General features: G+C 42.7%; 1 protein-coding gene across 1 annotated transcript; it reads right to left on the bottom strand.

The window, feature by feature from the left end:
• Window positions 1–896: 896 nt before the first annotated feature.
• On the bottom strand, window positions 897–21,762 carry LOC124152225 (bactericidal permeability-increasing protein-like). Its single transcript, XM_046525079.2, has 15 exons — window positions 21,432–21,762; window positions 17,187–17,286; window positions 16,563–16,694; window positions 15,051–15,124; window positions 14,786–14,937; window positions 13,982–14,045; window positions 12,333–12,424; window positions 11,341–11,517; window positions 10,953–11,027; window positions 10,585–10,752; window positions 9,976–10,043; window positions 8,723–8,765; window positions 7,892–7,955; window positions 4,727–4,803; window positions 897–3,757 (listed from the first exon to the last, which is right to left on the bottom strand). The coding sequence occupies exons 1-15, from the start codon at window positions 21,532–21,534 to the stop codon at window positions 3,602–3,604; spliced, it is 1,545 nt and encodes a 514-aa protein (XP_046381035.2). The 5' UTR covers window positions 21,535–21,762; the 3' UTR covers window positions 897–3,601.
• Window positions 21,763–22,722: the final 960 nt, after the last annotated feature.

Genomic DNA, 22,722 nt, shown 5'->3' with positions numbered 1-22,722 from the left:
CTCAACCCTTACCACCACGGACAAAGGACAAAAACCTACAACTGCCCTTTGTTGACACACAATAAAAATGGACCATTCCTTGTCACAGTCAAAAACAAACATGCACCCCACCCCCCTTGGTTCTTAAGGCCTTCTGACACCACTGCTCATGGAGGGCATGAATCATTGCTGCAAGACCCGTGAAGATCCGGGATAGAATAGGTCTTCAGCAACCCATGTTGCCATATAAGGGTATGCTGGTCGTAAGAAGCGACTAACTCGGGTGGTCAGACTGCTGACTTGGTTGATGCATGTCGTTGATCCAAATTGCATGGATTGATGCTCATGATATCAATCACTAGAATTTCTGGTCCAGACTTATTAACAGACCGCCGTCATATAGCTGGAATATTACTTAGTGCAGCCTTAAACAACAAACCAACAAAAAACAACAACAACATTGATGCAAATAGATCCCCAAACTTCAGCACAGGGTATGAGTTTGTGAGTAATCCCACCAAGGCAAATGTGACGTTCTTTCTGAGTATAGCGCCTAGAGCCACCATAATGCCATCCAGTACACACCTGTTGTCTGGTGTCATCTGCAATGTTCTGAAGCTCACCCATCACTTTTAACAGTATTCCAGATAAATCACGCTGTGTCAGCTTAATGTGGGAGGAAAGCCCAAAGTGATGCAGGTCTCAGAATTTTACAACTTTGATGAAACCAACGAGCAGGGGTATGGTGCTGACAAACCTAGAAACATAATCGGGGCGAACCGGGATTCGAACTCACAATCATAGGTTTCTGGCATGCCCAAGGGATGTAACTCTGCACAGCCAATCGCGGCGCCTTAAAGGACTGGGCCAACCGTGCCCTCAGCACATTCCTAGAATAGTACTCAAACAATGTGACACACAAGCACACAGTTTATTATCAAAATACTTTGAGTCAATGAAAGACATATGCATAAGACATATATACATTGCATAGATGTAGTTTCACACAGCCAGACACATACAGGTTGTAGAGACATGAACAATTAATGCCACGTTACATCTTCCCGAGGCAAGAGACTTAACTGACAGTCAAAGCCCAGTGTCCACACTTGCCGAACTAGGCTGGAGTTTTGATTGGACTATGCATAGACTCATTAGTCCAGCCAAAATATAACTCCTTAATACCAGCCTAGTTTGGCAAGGGTTGAAACTTGACTCTTATATTTTATAGTCAGTTAACTTCCTTACCCACATTGATACCATCATCAGTGTTATCACATCAAACATGATTCTCAGGAATACAGTTTTCCTTGACCTTTGGATTGACTTAATACTATTCCCAGGAAACTTTATAAACATTGGGATCAAATCATTCCAAATGTGAGCCTGGGTGACGTGAGATCTATGATGAACCCATTTCTGTCACTTCCTATTGGTAATTAATAGAATCACACCTGCTGTGTGTCACACAGACCACAAGACATGTCTGTCACACAGACCACAAGACATGTCTGTCACAGGCTTTTTCTCCAGGATTAAAACCATACAAAAAGTTGACCCAATCAAAAACTAAACACTTCTTTACATCTTCTATCAATCTGTCAAAATCAACTGAAAAATGTGACATTAAAGAAAATTATCTTTTAACATTTCTTTATTATATACATTGACATTGTTTTTGTTTCAAATCCTTTTCCATTATCAACCCATATAAAAAATCTTTGATCTTCTGAAAACTACTGAGTGGAAGTTTTGTGAGAGGTGATGGAAGACACAGCATCTCAGGTCCCCCCACACAGCAGAAGAAGCAGATCACCCTCCTGGCATGAGGTCAACATAACCAACAAGAACCACTAAGAACATCAGGATAAAACCAGTATGGAATGGGATTACTTGTGCTATAGAGCTGTAAAGGAATGAAAATATATGATGCGAAACAATATCAAGGCTTAGCCAAAAACCAACCCAAAACCCACTTCACAAGCAAAACATCTAAGAAAAATCACACCAACACAGGATAATATATACTTAGAGACTCTACTCTCCCTACCTCACACCAACAGAGGGTAAGATATACTCAGAGACTCTAAATACATTCTCCCCCTTATGTGTATCACTTCTAAATGCCACTCAGAGACTTGATCAAGTTGAACATTTCCACAAACTGCTTCTTACTACAACTGTGTCCCAGAGGTACATAGCAAGGTTTTGTAAAATATAATTACTTTCAAACATTTAATTAACAATTATTCAGGTTAACACTGATAGGGAAAATACATCTCACTTACATTCCCATGGCATCGCAGACAAATAAAGGTATTTCAAAAGTGAAATTCATTCTCAATAAAGTTCATATCACAAGTTTGTAAGATTCTACCTCCCCTTGGAACATGAGAGCATCTACACCTAAAACCAGATCCCATATATAGATTCAGATACCACACCTACCCAAAAACACATCCTTAGTAATCCAGGGTATAATAACTCATTCCATCATAAAAAGTACCCTGGACCGTTAGCTATCAAAACTTGGTTTGAAGTCGCATCCCCATCGCTCATTAGTGTTATTTGATTGGATTGCTAAATTTAGCAACATGTCGTTTGAATCGGGTTCAAAATTAAGCTGTCACAATAAGGCAGAGATACTGCCGAATCAACGGTAAGTTTTAACTCACTCACTCAGAAAGAAGCTGGTGGCAAATCCAGGCTATTTATCCTAACAGAATGAAGATATATCGCCCTGAACCGTCGAGGATACACTGACATACAAGGAGGGCAGAAGATAGGACACAAAGCAGGAGAAAGTCAACACTTGGGGCAAATCAGTCAACACAGACGAGGCCCAAATATTGCTATCAGGTGAATAACATGTAAACAGTGGAATGTGAGAGGTGCTATGGTAAGGTTACCTGAAGGCACAGATCATCAACAGAGGGTACCTGTGTTATAATTGGGCTGCATGAACAAACTGTCACTTGGGCTCATTTATCTCCAGAGTCAGGAGAAGGTAGGATGCTTTTTTTTCATTGAAGAGTAAAGTAATGAGGGAGGAACACTTAATTTTTCCCTCACAAACAAGGGCAATAAAAATGACAGATGCGCAGGATGAAACGTGACTGCAGTCCTCAGTAATGGTCAGACTAAGACTTTAAAGATGACATTGTGTGAAGCATGTAGTTGCCATCACGTCAGCAATCTAATTTCAAGCTTCACTACAAAACAGCTTCACTAATTAAAATACAAGTGATTCAGGGCTGTCAGGTTTCACCACACAGGCTGGAGCAGTGACTATGAGCCCCGAACAGGACCTGTCCTAACTGATTTGTTCCTACTGTCTTGTGGAGGACAGGTACCATCGTCATTGCCGACTGTGTTTACTTTTCAAATGGAGAGAATATCAGAACATAGCTGTTGATTTCAAGCATCATTTCGTTGTATTTTGCAGTTGTCTAGCCTCCTACTGCAACTACAATGTTTGACAAAACCTTTATATTTTAAGATTATTTTTTTCAAGCCCAATCATAAAAACTTTCACTTTTTCTTTTACTTTAATTTTATGAAAAATATGTAGTGTATGGTCCATCTGGAATAATGAGATGAGTGAGTTTCGATGTCGGACAAGTTAGATCTGGTTGAAATCTGGCTGTTTCTGACCCACGACGTGGAATGACATTGCACGGTCGCGGCGTGTGTCAGGGAGAGTTGCCTTGTCAGGTTGAAGGTCATCCTCGTCAGTGCTGGGAGTGTAGGACAGGTCGGTGGAGATGAGGAGTGCTCCCTGAAAACAGTTGCCATAGTTACACTTCTTCATATTTAGAGAGGATATGGAGAAGAAAAAAGAAGTAAATTCTTGAAAAGACAGAGGTATTTGTTTCTCAAGATTAAAGAAGGTGTCGATACTTTTTCAATCTAGTTACTCCTCTAATGATGCATTTTCTGGTCAACTATCACTGATTTTAGACGACTTCTCTTTGTTAAACTCCATCTTCCCGAGGCAAGGGAGTTAACTGACTATTAAAGTCCAGTTTCCACCCTTGCCGAACTAGGCTGCAATTCCGAAGTTACATTTCAGCTGGAGTCTAGGCATAGTCCAATCAAAATGGAGTTATGAACTAGACATCCGGTTCGTAAATAACATGGATTTCAACATGTAGATTACAGTTGACTGCAGGAATTGCAAACCATGTGTATCGTCAACTGGGCGTCGCTAGATATTTTTCAAATCTTTTCATGTTTTTGGTCAAGGTGCTCAAAATGATTTGATGCACTTTGCATGATAAGAGTGAGTGAGTGAGTGAGTGAGTGAGTGAGTGAGTGAGTGAGTGAGTGAGTGAGTGAGTGAGTGAGTGAGTGAGTGAGTGAGTGAGTGAGTGAGTGAGTGAGTGAGTGGGTGGGTGGGTGGGTGGGTGGGTGGGTGGGTGGGTGGGTGAGTGAGTGCTTTACGTCACATCGGCAATATTTAAGCCATATCGGACAAACTTGAGCCTGGAAATTCCAGCCTAGTTCAGCAAGGACTTTTAACTCCCTTGCCTAGAGAAGATGGTTTAACCCAGCCTGACAGTTTGGCGTGATAAGCACTTATACCACGGAGCTACTCCACCCCTCCATGCCTTGTTGATGGCCGATATCAGCAGTCGAGTATTGAACATTTGGCACCGTCAGATGTAAATGGGATGCTGGTATAACATCAAGGTATGTGGAAGATGCATCCATGTTACTCATTACTAAGTGACCTGATGGTACCAACCTTGAGAAGGGACAGTTGAGCGTTTTGGAAGTGGATGTTGTCCGTCACAGGCAGAACCAGTCCCTTCTGTCCCTGGGCTACAACATACAACAATACATTGTACAACATACAACAATACATTGTACAACAAAGAACACTATATTGCATAACATGCAACAATACATTGTACAACATACAACAATACATTGTACAACAAAGAACAATATATTGTATAACATGCAACAATATATTGTGTAACATAAAACAATACATTGTACAACATACAACAATACATTGTACAACATACAACAATATAGTGTACACCATACAACAATACATTGTACAACATACAACAATACGTTGTACAACAAAGAACAATATATTGTATCACATGCAACAATATATTGTATAACATGCAACAATACATTGTACAACATACAACAATACATTGTATAACATACAATACATTGTACAACATACAACAATACATTGTACAACATACAACAATATAGTGTACAACATACAACAATACATTGTACAACATACAACAATACATTGTACAACAAAGAACAATATATTGTATAACATGAAACAATATATTGTATAACATAAAACAATACATTGTACAACATACAACAATATAGTGTACAACATACAACAATATAGTGTACAACATACAACAATACATTGTACAACAAAGAACAATATATTGTACAACATACAACAATACATTGTACAACATACAGCAATACATTGTACAACAAAGAAGAATATATTGTATAACATGCAACAATATATTGTATAACATAAAACAATACATTGTACAACATACAACAATACATTGTACAACATACAATACATTGTACAACATACAACAATATATTGTATAACATAAAACAATATATTGTATAACATAAAACAATACATTGTACAACATACAACAATGCATTGTACAACATACAACAATGCATTGTAAAACATACAACAATGCATTGTACAACATTCAACAATGCATTGTACGACATGCAACAATATATTGTATAATATGCGACAATACATTGTACAACATACAATACATTGTAAAACATATAATACATTGTACAACATACAACAATACATTGTACAACAAAATACTGTACAACATACAATACATTGTACAACATACAATACATTGTACAACATACAATACATTGTAAAACATATAATACATTGTACAACATACAACAATACATTGTACAACAAAATACTGTACAACATACAATACATTGTAAAACATATAATACATTGTACAACATACAACAATACATTGTACAACAAAATACTGTACAACATACAATACATTGTACAACATACAATACATTGTACAACATACAATACATTGTACAACATACAATACATTGTACAACATACAACAATACATTGATCATGAGCATCGATCCACACACTTGGGAAATGATGACATGCATCAACCATGTATGCCAGCCTGACCACCCAAACCCGTTTGTCTCCTCTTACGGCAAGCATGGGTTGCTGAAGACCTATTTTACCCCAGATCTTCACAATACAATACATTGTACAACATGTGGTCAGGATCAATGACTTGATTGCATACCCCTTAGAATTCTACCCCTTTGATGTGGATTGTTGCTCACAATATCAATCACTGGATTGTCCAGTCACTGGCATAAATCTGGAATATTGCCGAGGGCAGTGTCAAACAACAAACTAAGATTGTATCAACATTTATGCTGTCATACCTTCTGACAAGTGGTTTCTTCAAAACACACATACACTTGGAGAACTAATCTTTCGAACTAATTCATTATTAATTCCCAATTAGGCCACACATTTTTTATTTTTTGTTTCACGGGCATGCCGCCCCTACTTAAAAGCAGCTGGAAAAGAAATAAATTATAAAAAAAATAATTTCTTTTTATTATGTCTCCTGGTAGTAATTTAGACCCTCTTCTACATCATAATATGTTATACATATAAATCTATGTTTACATCACTATCAGTGATTCAAGAAGCCAGCTACAGAATGACAAACAAATAAATAAATAAATAAATAAATAAATAAATAAATAAATAAATAAATAAATAAATAAATAAATAAATAAATAAATAAATAAATAAATAAATAAATGACATAGCTATATATTTTAACCTATATTTCGACTGATCTTGTGATAAACAGCTGAAATATATCCGTGAAACATAAAATTAAAAAAAGTGTGGCCTCATCTATTAAAACGTTAAAGTAGGCCGAGGAAACCTCTCCATCACTGGAATGACAGAACTTGTCCTACACTGTGTTACACTACACAGGTTACACTACACAGGTTACACTACACAGGTAACACTACACTGTGTTACACTACACAGGTTACACTACACAGGTAACACTACACTGTGTTACACTACACAGGTAACACTACACTGTGTTACACTACACAGGTAACACTACACAGGTTACACTACACAGGTAACACTACACAGGTTACACTACACAGGTAACACTACACAGGTAACACTACACAGGTAACACTATATAGGTTACACTACACGGGTAACACTACACAGGTAACACTACACTGTGTTACACTACACAGGTAACACTACACAGGTTACACTACACAGGTTATACTACACAGGTAACACTACACAGGTAACACTACACAGGTTACACTACACAGGTAACACTACACAGGTAACACTACACATGTAACACTACACAGGTGACACTACACAGGTAACACTACACAGGTAACACTACACAGGTTACACTACACAGGTTACACTACACAGGTTACACTACACAGGTAACACTACACAGGTAACACTACACGGGTTACACTACACGGGTAACACTACACAGGTAACACTACACTGTGTTACACTACACAGGTAACACTACACAGGTAACACTACACAGGTAACACTACACAGGTTACACTACACAGGATACACTACACAGGTTACACTACACAGGATACACTACACAGGTTACACTACACAGGTTACACTACACAGGTAACACTACAGGTAACACTACACAGGTTACACTACACAGGTTACACAGCATGGCTCCGCAAGCCATGGTGTAAACAAAGGTGTTTGTTTGAGTTCAGCTTTGTACATGAATTTCACTCAGATGTTGCAATATGGAGGTGTTGCAAGACCAACCATTAAGCTGTGGAAGAATGAACAGCTTGAGAGCTCCGTTCATCACCAACTGGAGAGCCGTGGGCTGCAACAGAAATAGATGCCCAATGAAAATATAAATACTTGCCAGACAATATTTAGCAACAGATTCTAAATTCCTTCTGATATAGAGGAAATGTTTGAAACAGCTCAAGTATGCACCTAGTTGGCATACAGTATCTTGTTTTCCATATTCAACGTATTAAGCAACCCCTACTAAGGCTGAGATAATCATTACAGGCAACATCTGCTTGTCTATATTACAGACTTTTCTACAGAAACAGCAACGCAGAAGGTGTATTTTATCAAATATGTTTATAACACGTCCCTAGCAGCCGATGGTTGTCGTAAGAGGTGGCCATGGATGGGGTGGTCTGGCTCTATGACCTGGTTGATTGCGTGTCACTGTACCCCATACCGCATGAATTGTTGCTCACAATATCAATCACTGGATTGTCTGGTCCAGACTGGACTATTTACAAGCTGCCGTGACATAGCTGAAATATTGCTGAGTGCGGCATTAAACAAGAAACAGGTCTGTCATGAACTGTTTTTTGATCACTTAACTTAATCTGGATATGACAGAAACTTGATTCTAAGATGATAAAACTTCAGTAGAAACTTCAATGCCACCATTTGTTAATTCTGCTATCAAGCTGAACACACGTCTTAACTAAAGACTAAATCTATAACAATACATACTTATTGACAGGGCTTACTCTTGGCCTTCCATATGTTTAGAAAAAGAATCTAAAAGAAAGACAAGTATTCAAACATGGAGACTCACTTGGAGGAGCGACTTAAACCACTTACCGACACCGTGCCAACTGTAGAATTCTTCACATCCAGTTTGAGGCTGTTGATGAAAAAACCCACAACAATGAACACCACAAACCCACATATATATACTATGTTGACATCATGTTTATTAACTTTAAAAATGGATATAGGTAAAAATGGTGAAAAAACGGGTATGGTAAGGGCAGCAGTTTACTATGGGTGAGTGGCTAGTGCCTAGATGCTGCTCCCATCGAGTGATGTTATCAAGTAGACGCGGGAAGCACCTACCAGGAATGGACAAGGAACAGTTTTAAATGGTATAACAGGTCTGGGACAATTTGGATAATTAAGGAACATAGTTATACAAATTGTACTTGTTCACAATATCCCATCGGCGTATACTTGATATACTATTTCAACACTTACCGTATTTGACGTAATAAGCGCCCCACTCTAATAACCACCCACGGCGATATTTCCTAACATATTGGCTAGTGAACAATACCAATTAGCACCCCTTCCGATTGATCAATGTACACAACACTTATTTATTCGCGTATAATACGCACTCGTGTGTTATATGCACCCTTAATTATGGGCAATTAAATTCTGGAAAAATATATCTCTCGTATATAAACAGTTCAGGCTGTCAGCACAAACCAAGAAATTTATCTTTCAACTCTGTTTTTTCACCAAAACAATATTCTAATAAGAGCCCTATTTCTAATTTTGAGAGCGCCCTGGGCGCTTATTACGTCGAATACAGTATTACAGATGTTACTTCAACTATACATTCTCTTGTTACTGAGTGAGTGAGTTGGGTTTAACGCCGCTTTTAACAGTATTCCAGTTATATCACGGCGTGTCAGCTTAATGTGGGAGGAAAGCCCGAAGTGATGCAGGTCTCAGACGTTTACCACTTCGGTGAAACCCACGAGCACGGGTATGGTGCTGACAAACCTAGAAACATAATTGGGGCGAACCGGGATTCGAACCCACAATCATAGGTTTCTGGCGTGCCCAAGGGACGCAACTCTGCACAGCGAATCGCGGCGCCTTAGACGACTGGGCCACCCGTGCCCCCGCTTGGCAGAGAAACGTAATATTTTTTAATAATGTCGACATTTCCACGTTTCTCTTGTTACTGAGTGACACAAAACATCAAAGTGCTCCCCATGACTTTTCTTAAGCTTAATTATTTCATTTTCCATGTCTGTCTGTGTCTATTTTCCAAATGGTAATGGTTGCGTGTGTCTGCAGACTGACGTTGGACGCTGGTGACCTACTTTGTACTGGTGATCTTGCCCGTCACCAGCTGGCGGACGATGCTGGCGTTGACCTTGGCATCAAGCACCTGCACAATACAACATAGACTGTGAAGTAATTATCAGTTGTGTCTTATCAACATCGTGGCATCAAACCAGACTAGTTTGCTGACTGATTTGAACCACTAAACAATACAATTATGAATTTGTATAGGGCACTCTCCAGTTTACAACTGCTCAAATGTCCTTAGACCATGATGGATCTTCATTGTAAACCTTGTCAATTCTCAGCTCCCTGGGAATATGCACCCAAAGCTGCTTGTGATGCTCCAGTTCACCACTAGACCTATCTATGTGCCATGTTTGGTGAAAAAACAAGCACATTTAAATCCTAAGTCTAAGTTGTTGCCATGGAAACTAGAAAAATATTTTTTCCAAAAAATCCCAAACTAAAAGGCACCAGTTCCCCACCTGACCTATCTATGTGCCAAGTCTGGTTTGTCTGGTCCAGACTCGATAGTTTGCAGGCCATCGTCATACATTGTGGACTGCAGCATTAAACAAGAAACTAACACTGAGAGACTGAACCATGTAGATAGTGTAGTGGGATGACACACTGGGGGTACTCACAACGGTGATGGTGAGCAGGAAGGGGGTCTTTCCACCGGCTGTCTTGGCGTAGAGGTCAACATTGCCAGCGAAGTTCATGTTGATGAGGCCCCCAGCGATGGTGACGTTGGGAGGGGCTGTGGCATGCATCCTCATCAGCACCTGGCTGTTGGGGTACTTCTTGCCGATCTGTTACAGACAGTGTTACATGTCACAGAGGGTCAGACAAATTGGCAATTGGCTGCCCTAGCAAGTTCAAAGTCATTCTAACACCACTAGTGGTAATATTGGGAGAAACTGTCACCCTCTTGTGATTTGTATCGAAGAGATGGGGTTATATTTTCTTTGCTGATTGAGCAGTGAGAACCACGACAAACAGCTGCAGCTACCTGGGGGACGAAGGCGCCCACGCACTTGAAGCCGCTACAGGTTGTGTTGAGGATGGACCTGTTGCCAGGTGGGAGCTGAAACAGAATACATTAAATATATATGTATGAAAAATCTAATGCCAAACAAACAACAAACAAAAAGAAAGAAACTATCAAAAACAAATAAACAAACATAAAGAAAAAGAAAGAAAGAATCAAACAAACAAAAAGAACAAAACAAGTCAACAAACAAACAAAAAGAAATAAAGAAACAACCAAAAACTAAGAAAAAAAAGAAAAAAGAGACAAACAAACAAAAAGAAACAAACAAACAAACAAAAAGAAAGAAACAAACAAACATAAGAAAGAAAGAAAGAAACGTTGGAAGGGCAACCCGAGTTCTACTCACATCCTTGGCAGTCAGGTTGTACTGCAGGAAGCCGTGCTGGAAGCCGGAGTAGGCGAGGGAGTTCCCCATGTAGTCCGACACCCACAGGTACAGCATGTGGGAGGTGTCGGGCGTGGTCGGCAGGGGGGCAGGGCTGAACGGACACTCCTTCCTCGCTCCGTTCCAGAACACCTCTCCCTGAAGACAGACAGTGAGCACAATGGTGGAGAGACCGTGTGACATTTTGTGTCATGTCGTTTTGACTGTGCATTGTACGAAAGATATCAAATTGCCTCCAAACTGTAGGAAATGTTTTGTAAGTCAATAACTGTAAGTCAAGTTCAGTCAGTTTTAAATCTACTTATGGTCGTCACCATTCCACTCTCCGGCCTTGCCGTGTCTGTGGAGATCCTTCAGCATTTCTTAAATGAGATTACTTTTTTAAAAGGGTTTCATTTTGCCATCAACATCAATACAATATTTGTACAATATATCATGGCAGATGAGAACAACCCGCCTGTGAATACCACAAGCCCCGGTATGGTGCTGACTAAGCAGAAACACAATCACGGCCACGCTGGGAATATACACCATAATCATGGATCCTGGCATGTCAAAGGGAAGTAACTCTGAATCCTAAACTGGGCCCACCGATCCCCCACAATACTTGTAAATTTCAAATTCGTTTTGGGACACTAAATTTTCAATCTTGACGCCTTGGAGAAACTTCAGTCCCCCTATAGTTTGTCCTTACTTGAGCGACATCGGATAACCAAACCAGATACCCTTAATGGGACACCAGAATGAACTTTACCATCATACAAATCAAACCTGATTCTTTGAGATGACAAGCAAATACTTTAACAGCTAGGCTTCCCATCATTGGCCATGCTGTTATCACACAGGTTATCGACCATAACCTGCAACGTTATCAGTGTATCAAGCTTCTTGTCACTGGACTGATGCTGATATGGACTTGTAAACAGCACACTTGACAACATCAGACAACTTACCTTCAACATGGTCTCCAGGAACTTAGTGTCGAAGGTCGGGTTCGAGATGAGGCTGTAGTCAAGGAGGAACTTCTTCAGCACTAAAACTGTCACTGGAATCAAAAGGTCAAGATAAGCTGTATGCAGGGTAATAGCTTTGTTACTTGTTACTCCGTCATTTACAGATCCATGGAAAATGAATTCCACTTCACTGTAGTGGCTGGCTGGGAATATTCAAGGGAGACAAGTATTGGGGTACTAGGGATCTATGCTGGCTGCAAATATTCAAGGGAGACAAGTATTGGGGTACAGGAGATCTATGCTGGCTGGGAATATCCAAGGGAGACAAGTACTGGGGTACCAGGGATCTATGCTGGCTGGGAATATCCAAGGGAGACAAGTATTGGGGTACTAGGGATCTATGCTGGCTGCGAATATTCAAGGGAGACAAGTATTGGGGTACCAGGGATCTATGCTGGCTGGGAATATCCAAGGGAGACAAGTATTGGGGTACTAGGGATCTATGCTGGCTGCGAATATTCAAGGGAGACAAGTATTGGGGTACCAGGGATCTATGCTGGCTGGGAATATCCAAGGGAGACAAGTATTGGAGTACTAGGGATCTATGCAGGCTGCGAATATTCAAGGGAGACAAGTATTGGGGTACCAGGGATCTATGCTGGCTTGGAATATCCAAGGGAGACAAGTATTGGGGTACTAGAGATCTATGCTGGCTGCGAAATTCAAGGGAGACAAGTATTGGGGTACCAGGGATCTATGCTGGCTGGGAATATCCAAGGGAGACAAGTATTGGGGTACTAGGGATCTATGCTGGCTGCGAATATTCAAGGGAGAAAAGTATTGGGGTACCAGGGATCTATGCTGGCTGCGAATATTCAAGGGAGACAAGTATTGGGGTACTAGGGATCTATGCTGGCTGCGAATATTCAAGGGAGACAAGTATTGGAGTACTAGGGATCTATGCTGGCTGGGAATTTCCAAGGGAGACAAGTATTGGGGTACTAGGGATCTGTGCTGTTTTGGAATATCCAAGGGAGACAAGTATTGGGGTACAGGAGATCTGTGCTGTTTTGGAATATCCAAGGGAGACAAGTATTGGGGTACAGGAGATCTGGCTGGCTGGGAATATCCAAGGGAGACAAGTATTGGGGTACAGGAGATCTTTGCTGGCTGTGAATATCCAAAGGAGACAGGTATTGGGGTACCAGGCATCTATGCTGGCTGGGAATATCCAAGGGAGACAGGTATTGGGGTACCAGGGATCTATGCTGGCTGGGAATATCCAAGGGAGACAAGTATTGGGGTACTAGGGATCTATGCTGGCTGGGAATATCCAAGGGAGACAAGTATTGGGGTACTAGGGATCTATGCTGGCTGGGAATATCTAAGGGAGACAAGTACTGGGGTACTAGGGATCTATGCTGGCTGGGAATATCCAAGGGAGACAAGTATTGGGGTACCAGGGATCTATGCTGGCTGGGAATATCCAAGGGAGACAAGTATTGGGGTACTAGGGATCTATGCTGGCTGGGAATATCCAAGGGAGACAAGTATTGGGGTACTAGGGATCTGTGCTGTTTTGGAATATCAAAGGGAGACAAGTACTGGGAACTGAGCTGGCACAGAATTCCAAGAGCAACCATACTTACTTGGGAGTTTTGCCAGCTGCTTATTTGCCTGTGTGTTGACGGCGGCAACAACCAGCTTACACATCTACAAACGGAACACAGACAACATAAAGTATAAGAAGAACCAACAAAAGCTTATATTTCAATAACAAATTGATTTACATGGTGCAACAAAAAATTGTGTGTGAGAGTTTCTTAAACCTCAAGTCTTTGAAAGGCATTTAGAAGTGTTACACACAAGGAAGAGAATTTATGGCACAACTTCTCCATTATGAGGAACACAACGTTTCGGAGTATATCATGTGAACATATGAGGGAGTAAGTATATACTCCGAAACGTTGTGTTCCTCATAATGGAGAAGTTGTGCCATAAATTCTCTTCCTTATCATGAAGAAAGGTGGATGACTAACTGCAGATGAAGCAAGGTGTTTACACACTAGCACGTTAAACTTTTCCCCAATGACAGACAGAACATGGACACATCATGAACCCTGGAGACTCGGCCATATTGTCCATAAGTTGAGACCCACGAAGATCCGGGGTAGAATAGGTCTTGAGCAACCCATGCTTGCCGTAAAAGTTGACTATGCTTGTCGTAAGAGGCGACTAACAGGATTGGGTGGTCAGGCTTACTGACTTGGTTGGTGCATGTCATCATATCTCAATTGCGTGGATCGATGAGCATGATATCAATCACTGGATTGTCTGGCCCAGACTTGATTATTTACAGATCTCCGTCATATAGCTGGAATATTGCTGGGTGCTGCGTTAAGCAACGAACAAACAAACAAACAAACAAAGAAGTTGATTCACTTCTGACTGACCTGGCTCTGTAGAAGACCCTTCACCTTCCCCTCGATGACGTGACTGAAGATATTATAGAGCCAGGAAGCGCCACCGTGGAATTTGATTTTCACACCCCCAATTCCGCTGGAACAACCACTGCCGGCCAGCTTGGGTTTTCCAGCAGCGTCCCCTGTAAACAGTGGTAGTTGTATTGACCTTCACCTTCATCGTGCACAAAGGGGAACAGCGCACAGGAATAATGTTCCAAATGTGATGAAAGATAGAGCAAGATTGAGAACATACCAAGTTTCACTGTCATGCTGAAACTGACCCCACTCAGTGATGCATCAAAGCTGCCATGGTCCGAAATTTTGATCCTGAAACCAAACATCATATTCGTTTATGAAAAGTATTCTTCCCAGCAACTTTTATATACATCCTATCATGCAGACTTGTACTCACGTCTACTCATGTCTACTCATGTCTGCTCTGGCCATCGACCATCTCTGCTTGTACACATCTACTCACGTCTACTCATGTCTGCTCTGGTCATCTACCATCCCTGCTTCTACTCACGTCTACTCATGTCTACTCTGGTCATCTACCATCCCTGCTTGTGCACATCTACTCACGTCTACTCATGTCTACTCTGGTCATCTACCATCCCTGCTCCTACTCACGTCTACTCATGTCTACTCTGGTCATCTACCATCCCTGCTCCTACTCACGTCTACTCATGTCTACTCTGGTCATCTACCATCCCTGCTCCTACTCACGTCTACTCATGTCTACTCTGGTCATCTACCATCCCTGCTCCTACTCACGTCTACTCATGTCTACTCTGGCCATCTACCATCCCTGCTTGTGCACATCTACTCACGTCTACTTTGGTCATCTACCATCTCTGCTTCTACTCACGTCTACTCTGGTCATCTACCATCCCTTCTTCTACTGATGTCTACTCACATCTACTCTGGTCATCTAGCATCCCTGCTTCTACTCATGTCTACTCTGGTCATCTACCATCTCTGCTTCTACTCATGTCTACTCTGGTCATCTACCATCCATGCTTGTACACATCTACTCACGTCTACTCTGGTCATCTACCATCTCTGCTTCTACTCATGTCTACTCATGTCTACTCTGGTCATCTACCATCTCTGCTTCTCCTCATGTCTACTCATGTATACTCTGGTCATCTACCATCTCTGCTTCTACTCATGTCTACTCTGGCCATCTACCATCCATGCTTGTACACATCTACTCACGTCTACTCTGGTCATCTACCATCCCTTCTTCTACTGATGTCTACTCACATCTACTCTGGTCATCTAGCATCCCTGCTTCTACTCATGTCTACTCATGTCTACTCTGGTCATCTACCATCTCTGCTTCTACTCATGTCTACTCTTGTCATCTACCATATCTGCTTCTACTCATGTCTACTCATGTCTACTATGGCCACCTACAATCCCTTCTTGTACTGATGTCTACTCATGTCTACTTGTGTCTACTCTGGCCACCTACCGTCCCTGCTTCTACTGATGTCTACTCATGTCTACTCTGGCCACCTACCGTCCCTGCTTCTACTGATGTCTACTCTGGCCACCTACCATCCCTGCTTCTACTCATGTCTACTGATGTCTACTGATGTCTACTCCGGCCACCTACCATCCCTGCTTCTACTCATGTCTACTGATGTCTACTCCGGCCACCTACCATCCCTGCTTCTACTCATGTCTACTGATGTCTACTCCGGCCACCTACCATCCCTGCTTCTACTCATGTCTACTCGTGTCTACTCCAGCCACCTACCATCCCTGCTTATACTTGTAGTGGAAGTCTCCATGCATGCTCAAGCCCGCCCCGGTCGCACTCCACTTGATGCCTGCCCCTTTCCCTAGTGCCATGGAGCTGCCTGGGGTGGTGAAGCTCTTAATTGTCATCCTACAACAAAACCAGAAATAGCAGAACACAAACACATTTTGTACAGAGATTCAGACAAAGATTTCAAGATGTTTGTGCATTTTCTTGTTGTTGGTGAAAATGGATACATGTTACATTTGCTGCAAAAAGGGAAGGGTAGCAGTGGTGGTGGTACTCAGGATGTGATTGGTTGGTTTGTTGTTTAACTCCGCACTCAGCAATATTCCAGCTATATGACAGCGGTCTGTAAATAATTGAGTCTGGGCCAGCCAATCCAGTGATTGACATCAGGAGCATTGATCTACCCAATTGGGATACGATGACATGCATCAACCAAGTCAGGGAGCCTGACCACCCGATCTTGTTAGTCGCCTCGTACGACAAGCATAGTCGCCTTTTACGGCAAGCATGGGTTGCTGGAGACCTTTTCTACCCCGGATCTTCACGGATCCACTCAGGGTGTGAGTGGGGTCTCTGTAACCAAGGTAACTATGCAGTCTGACTGTCTCTCACCCCGTGATGCTGTAGGTGACTTTGCCAGATTTGCCGGACTGGTCTGGGATGTGCAGTTTCCTGATGGACTGGGACAAGGCCAGCATGGCCATTTTGTTTGCTGAAAATATCAAAATGTTATCTTTCAGATACTTGGTTGGATAACTTCATCAGATGATACCTTTCACTCCTTGTTAGACACAATTCTAGAGCTGAGCGTAGTGTTCATGCCAATTTAAGTCCAGGGGCGGTATTCAGAAAAATTCTTAGAGTGCTAAAGAGGTCTTAAGTCTGAGAAAATTCTAAGAAGTACCAAAAGTTACTCTTCTCTTAAATCTAAGAATTTTCTGAAGTCATGTTCATAAAACCTTTCAGCACTAAGAGTACTCAAGAGGACTTTGGTGACTTAAGGATTTTCTTAAGTATCCAATATAGCGGCAGATTAGTTACGACCAATGTCCGAACTAAGAGTAAGTCTCAGAGTTTTACTTTACTCTTAGCTAGAAGTTACTCTCAGAGTCATTATGATTACACTAAGTGTATCTCTTAGCAAAGCATTTTTTAGCGAGTTAAGAGAATTTTTTTTAAAATTCTGAGAATTTGTATGAAGACCGCCCCAGATGTTCAGATGAAACTTTCATGAAGTTTATCATGATGATGTTAGCAAATGTTCAAGTTTGTTGACACGGTAAACATGGTAAAATGTTATATTTGCTCTTGACTCATTCAACCAAAGCACATAACACACAAACATGATGAACAAACACAGCACATCATGTTTCAGGTCCCCGCCCACGTCATGTTTCAGGTCCCCGCCCACGTCATGTTTCAGGTCCCCGCCCACGTCATGTTTCAGGTCCCTGCCCACGTCATGTTTCAGGTCCCCGCCCATGTCGTGTTTCCAATACCCACCCACGTCATGTTTCAGATACCCTCCCATGTCATGTTTCAGGTCCCCGCACACGTCATGTTTCAGGTCCCCTCCCACGTCATGTTTCAGATACCCACCCACGTCATGTTTCAGGTCCCCGCCCACGTCATGTTTCAGGTCCCCGCCCACGTCATGTTTCAGATACCCACCCACGTCATGTTTCAGGTCCCTGTCAACGTCATGTTTCAGATACCCACCCACGTCATGTTTCAGGTCCCTGTCAACGTCATGTTTCAGGTCCCCGCCCACGTCATGTTTCAGGTCCCAGCCAACGTCATGTTTCAGGTCCCTGTCAAAGTCATGTTTCAGGTCCCCGCCCACGTCATGTTTCAGGTCCCCGCCCACGTCATGTTTCAGGTCCCCGCCCACGTCATGTTTCAGATACCCACCCACGTCATGTTTCAGGTCCCCTCCCACGTCATGTTTCAGATACCCACCCACGTCATGTTTCAGGTCCCCGCCCACGTCATGTTTCAGATACCCACCCACGTCATGTTTCAGGTCCCCGCCCACGTCATGTTTCAGGTCCCTGTCAAAGTCATGTTTCAGGTCCCCGCCCACGTCATGTTTCAGGTCCCCGCCCACGTCATGTTTCAGGTCCCCGCCCACGTCATGTTTCAGATACCCACCCACGTCATGTTTCAGGTCCCCTCCCACGTCATGTTTCAGATACCCACCCACGTCATGTTTCAGGTCCCCGCCCACGTCATGTTTCAGATACCCACCCACGTCATGTTTCAGGTCCCCGCCCACGTCATGTTTCAGGTCCCTGTCAACGTCATGTTTCAGGTCCCCGCCCACGTCATGTTTCAGGTCCCAGCCAACGTCATGTTTCAGGTCCCTGTCAAAGTCATGTTTCAGGTCCCCGCCCACGTCATGTTTCAGGTCACAGCCCACGTCATGTTTCAGGTCCCCGCCCACGTCATGTTTCAGGTCCCCGCCCACGTCATGTTTCCAATACCCACCCACGTCATGTTTCAGGTCCCCGCCCATGTCATGTTTCAGATACCCACCCAAGTCATGTTTCAGGTCCCCACCCACGTCATGTTTCAGATACCCACCCACGTCATGTTTCAGGTCCCCGCCCACGTCATGTTTCAGGTCCCTGTCAACGTCATGTTTCAGGTCCCCGCCCACGTCATGTTTCAGATACCCATCCACGTCATGTTTCAGGTCCCCGCCCACGTCATGTTTCAGGTCCCCGCCCGAGTCATGTTTCAGGTCCCTGTCAACGTCATGTTTCAGGTCCCTGTCAACGTCATGTTTCAGGTCCCCGCCCACGTCATGTTTCAGGTCACAGCCCACGTCATGTTTCAGGTCCCCGCCCACGTCATGTTTCAGGTCCCCGCCCATGTCATGTTTCAGATACCCACCCAAGTCATGTTTCAGGTCCCCACCCACGTCATGTTTCAGATACCCACCCACGTCATGTTTCAGGTCCCCGCCCACGTCATGTTCCAGGTCCCTGTCAACGTCATGTTTCAGGTCCCCGTCCACGTCATGTTTCAGGTCCCCGCCCGAGTCATGTTTCAGGTCCCTGTCAACGTCATGTTTAAGGTCCCTGTCAACGTCATGTTTCAGGTCCCCGCCCATGTCATGTTTCAGGTCCCTGCCCACGTCATGTTTCAGGTCCCCGCCCACGTCATGTTTCAGGTCCCAGCCCACGTCATGTTTCAGTTCCCTCCCACGTCATGTTTCAGGTCTCTGCCCATGTCATGTTACTGGCAGAGGGAACATGTTCCCTATGCTGAAGTCTCGGCAATCTTTGTGTGAACCCAAATGTGGAAGGGGATCTGTGCCAAATGTACAGTGTGCTACATGTGTCTTTCATAATCAGTAGAAATCTTGACTCCATTTTGCCGTATGTCAACTGATGGAATGCAACATGGTTTATTTCACACTACACCAGAGCTACAGATCAGCAGCGAATTTGCTTAAAATACCCCCAAAAAATATTCAAAACCCAATTACTTTCAATTAACTTGCGTACAGAAACACATGCATTAAATGAAAAAGTCAAATGTATGAAAACAGCACGCGTAAATACCCAATGAAGCTTTTTCAGCATGCATACAAAGGAGCTAATTTCCAAAACACAATTAGAAGCTTATATACTTTCCGAGTCCAGCCTATATATTTAGAACAGTTATATACATCTAAAACATTATTTCATATTTTTTAATTCTTTAAATGTTCAATACTTTTGGGAAAAACCCAATAGAGTGATGAATAGATAGTGAAAAAATATTGGTTACCCAATGAAAAATGTAATAACCCAATTAAAATAGAAACCCTAGAGTGAAAAGTCAGTTGTTCAAAAGGTTATCTGGAGCTCTGCTGCACTGACAAACAATTTATGCTACAGCTAGGCTCCATCTACTAATGTCTATACACAATAAGTTTTGGGAAAATGGCTATTTCGTGTTTGTGCGCAGTGTCTTGCAGTGTCAAGTCCAGCTGAAGAAAAAATTGCTCGATCAGTTGCGAGGCTGACCCCGTCACACAGCACCCGTGTGACTACGGAAGTGATGACATCACATATCTTCACAGTACTGCTTGTCACGAGGCTGACACGTTGGGTCTAATTAACCGTTACAGCTATTTGTGTTCCTTCTCTGTGGCTGTCGACATTTTGTTGTGGTGTTTGTCATTACCTCCATCTGCGCCCCCCTGCGTAAACTGGTTTTGAATGATTTTAAGACCATTTTAATGGCCATAAAAAGCATGTATTCTGAAAAATTATATTTTTATCTAGACTACATTTTATATGAATGAGTGAGAATTTCCCAACCTTGCGTGTGAGCGTAACATAGGTGATAAATCCGTGTGTGAGTTGCCAGACCGATGCTTTGATGTGTAAAGCTAGATTGTCATGCACCACACTGTCGCAGTTGTCTATATAATTATGCAGCATACTATGTAAAGCACGCGGATATGGTGGGGTTGGGGGGGGGGGGGGGGGGGGGGAGAAGGCAAGCAGACCCAGTAAGTTAGGTGGTTATCAGCTATTGTTTACAGATATGGCTTTACAATGGTTGACTACTGGCCCTTTATAAGCGTCCAGGGCACTTAACGCAATCATGGTAGCCATTTATTGATACACGTTAATCACAATCACAGTGTCCCATCAATACTGATGTTGGTTAAACACACGCAGGAACCATGTATAGATAGGCCCAGGTCAGCCACCATGCCTAGCCCCTGGTGGCCTGGAGAGTTGCCAGCTTAAAGGTCAAGGCCGTGGTAACCACAGCCCTCATATTCAACCTAAAAAATATTGCCCCAGAGGCAAATCCAACTGATTGAAAAACAAAACAAACATCAGTCATACTCACCATAAGTAAGGCCTTTCTGTGTTATTCTTGCTTTAAAACCCGGAGCTGTGGATGCAACAACAGCAACGAACACCACCACAACAAAAATAACAACAATCTTCATTTTGTTGTTGTGACGACTGCCACCGACCACTTTCACTGAGAGTGAGACGTCTTCTAGAGCGATCCGTCAACTGCCGAGCTAGATGTCTAGCGTGTTACTGCTCGTCAACGCTTCTCAACAGGGAAGTAATATGTGGTTTGACAGCACCAACCAGGAAGTAGAAACTGAAAATACGGTCGGCCCTGTCCACTGCCTCACATGATCACCTGTGACGATGGTGGGAAATTCCAGCCAAGGGACGTTACTCTTGGTATCACTGTTATTCAATCAAGCGTGTCGAAATGCCAACTTGAATCTGTCCCTAACACCGACATGGAGAGGTTGGTGTTGTGAGTTGTGACGCTTTTATTAAAAGGCAGTTGTGGCAAAACATATTGATGTTGAAGCAATCGTCAAGATCAATAGCTTTCCTTGTTTCCTAGCAACGTTTTAAACTTCATTATATATACTCATCAAAAAAGAAACGCACAGGTAGATGTTTCGTAAATTTATTGTACCTAATAAAATTGATATATTATCTTAATATCATAGATACAAATATGAAATTTTGGGACTCGATATTCACATGTTGTCGTGGTACAAAGACATTGAAAACTGTTCATTGTCATGTCACATATAAGGCCACAAGGTTGCGCTGAACTCAGTATCTCCTGTGACCGCCCATCAGGGCTCTGCGTCTCCTCGGCACTGACTGGATGAGTGTACGAATTCTGTCCTGCGGAATTCTGCGCCATTCTGCTTGTAACGCGTTGGCCAGTTGTGGGAGTGTCTGCGGCGTGTTCTGACGTTGACGTACACGTCTATCGAGTTCATCCCAGAGGTGTTCGATTGGGTTGAGATCTGGAGATCTCGACGGCCAGGGCAAGACGTTGATATTGGCATTATGAGGTAGTCTACCGTGACACGAGCTGTGTGCGGTGGAGCCTTGTCCTGTTGAAACAGCTCCCTCTGGCCGTCAATGATTGGAAGAAGGTGAGGTTGAAGAATTTGATTCATGTAGCGATTTGCTGTCAAATTTCCCTGAACCACAACCAAATCAGATCTCGTGGTGTACGATATGGCCCACACACCATAACACTATCGCCACTGAATTTGTCGAATTCACGTACACAATGTGGGGCAAAACGCTCATCGCTAAACCACACTCGTCTCCATTTTCTCAAATTCCAAGGCAAGCGACTGGATGCA

Source organism: Haliotis rufescens, unplaced genomic scaffold (genome assembly GCF_023055435.1).
Source record: "Haliotis rufescens isolate VD_foot unplaced genomic scaffold, xgHalRufe1.0.p SCAF_30, whole genome shotgun sequence".
Taxonomy (NCBI): Eukaryota; Metazoa; Mollusca; class Gastropoda; order Lepetellida; family Haliotidae; genus Haliotis; species Haliotis rufescens.
Note: the sequence above shows the minus strand (reverse complement) of the source record. Positions and strands in the feature narration are given on the sequence as shown.

Bases quoted from the DNA above. Each gene is read 5' to 3' on its own strand.
- LOC124152225 (XM_046525079.2), bottom strand. From the start codon at position 21,534: ATGAAGATTGTTGTTATTTTTGTTGTGGTGGTGTTCGTTGCTGTTGTT. The intron at 11,518-12,332 runs GTAAGTTGTCTG...GTCTGTCTTCAG, and splicing joins TCCTGGAGACCATGTTGAAG to GGAGAGGTGTTCTGGAACGG. The intron at 7,956-8,722 runs GTAAGTGGTTTA...TTTCTGTTGCAG, and splicing joins CTACAGTTGGCACGGTGTCG to CCCACGGCTCTCCAGTTGGT.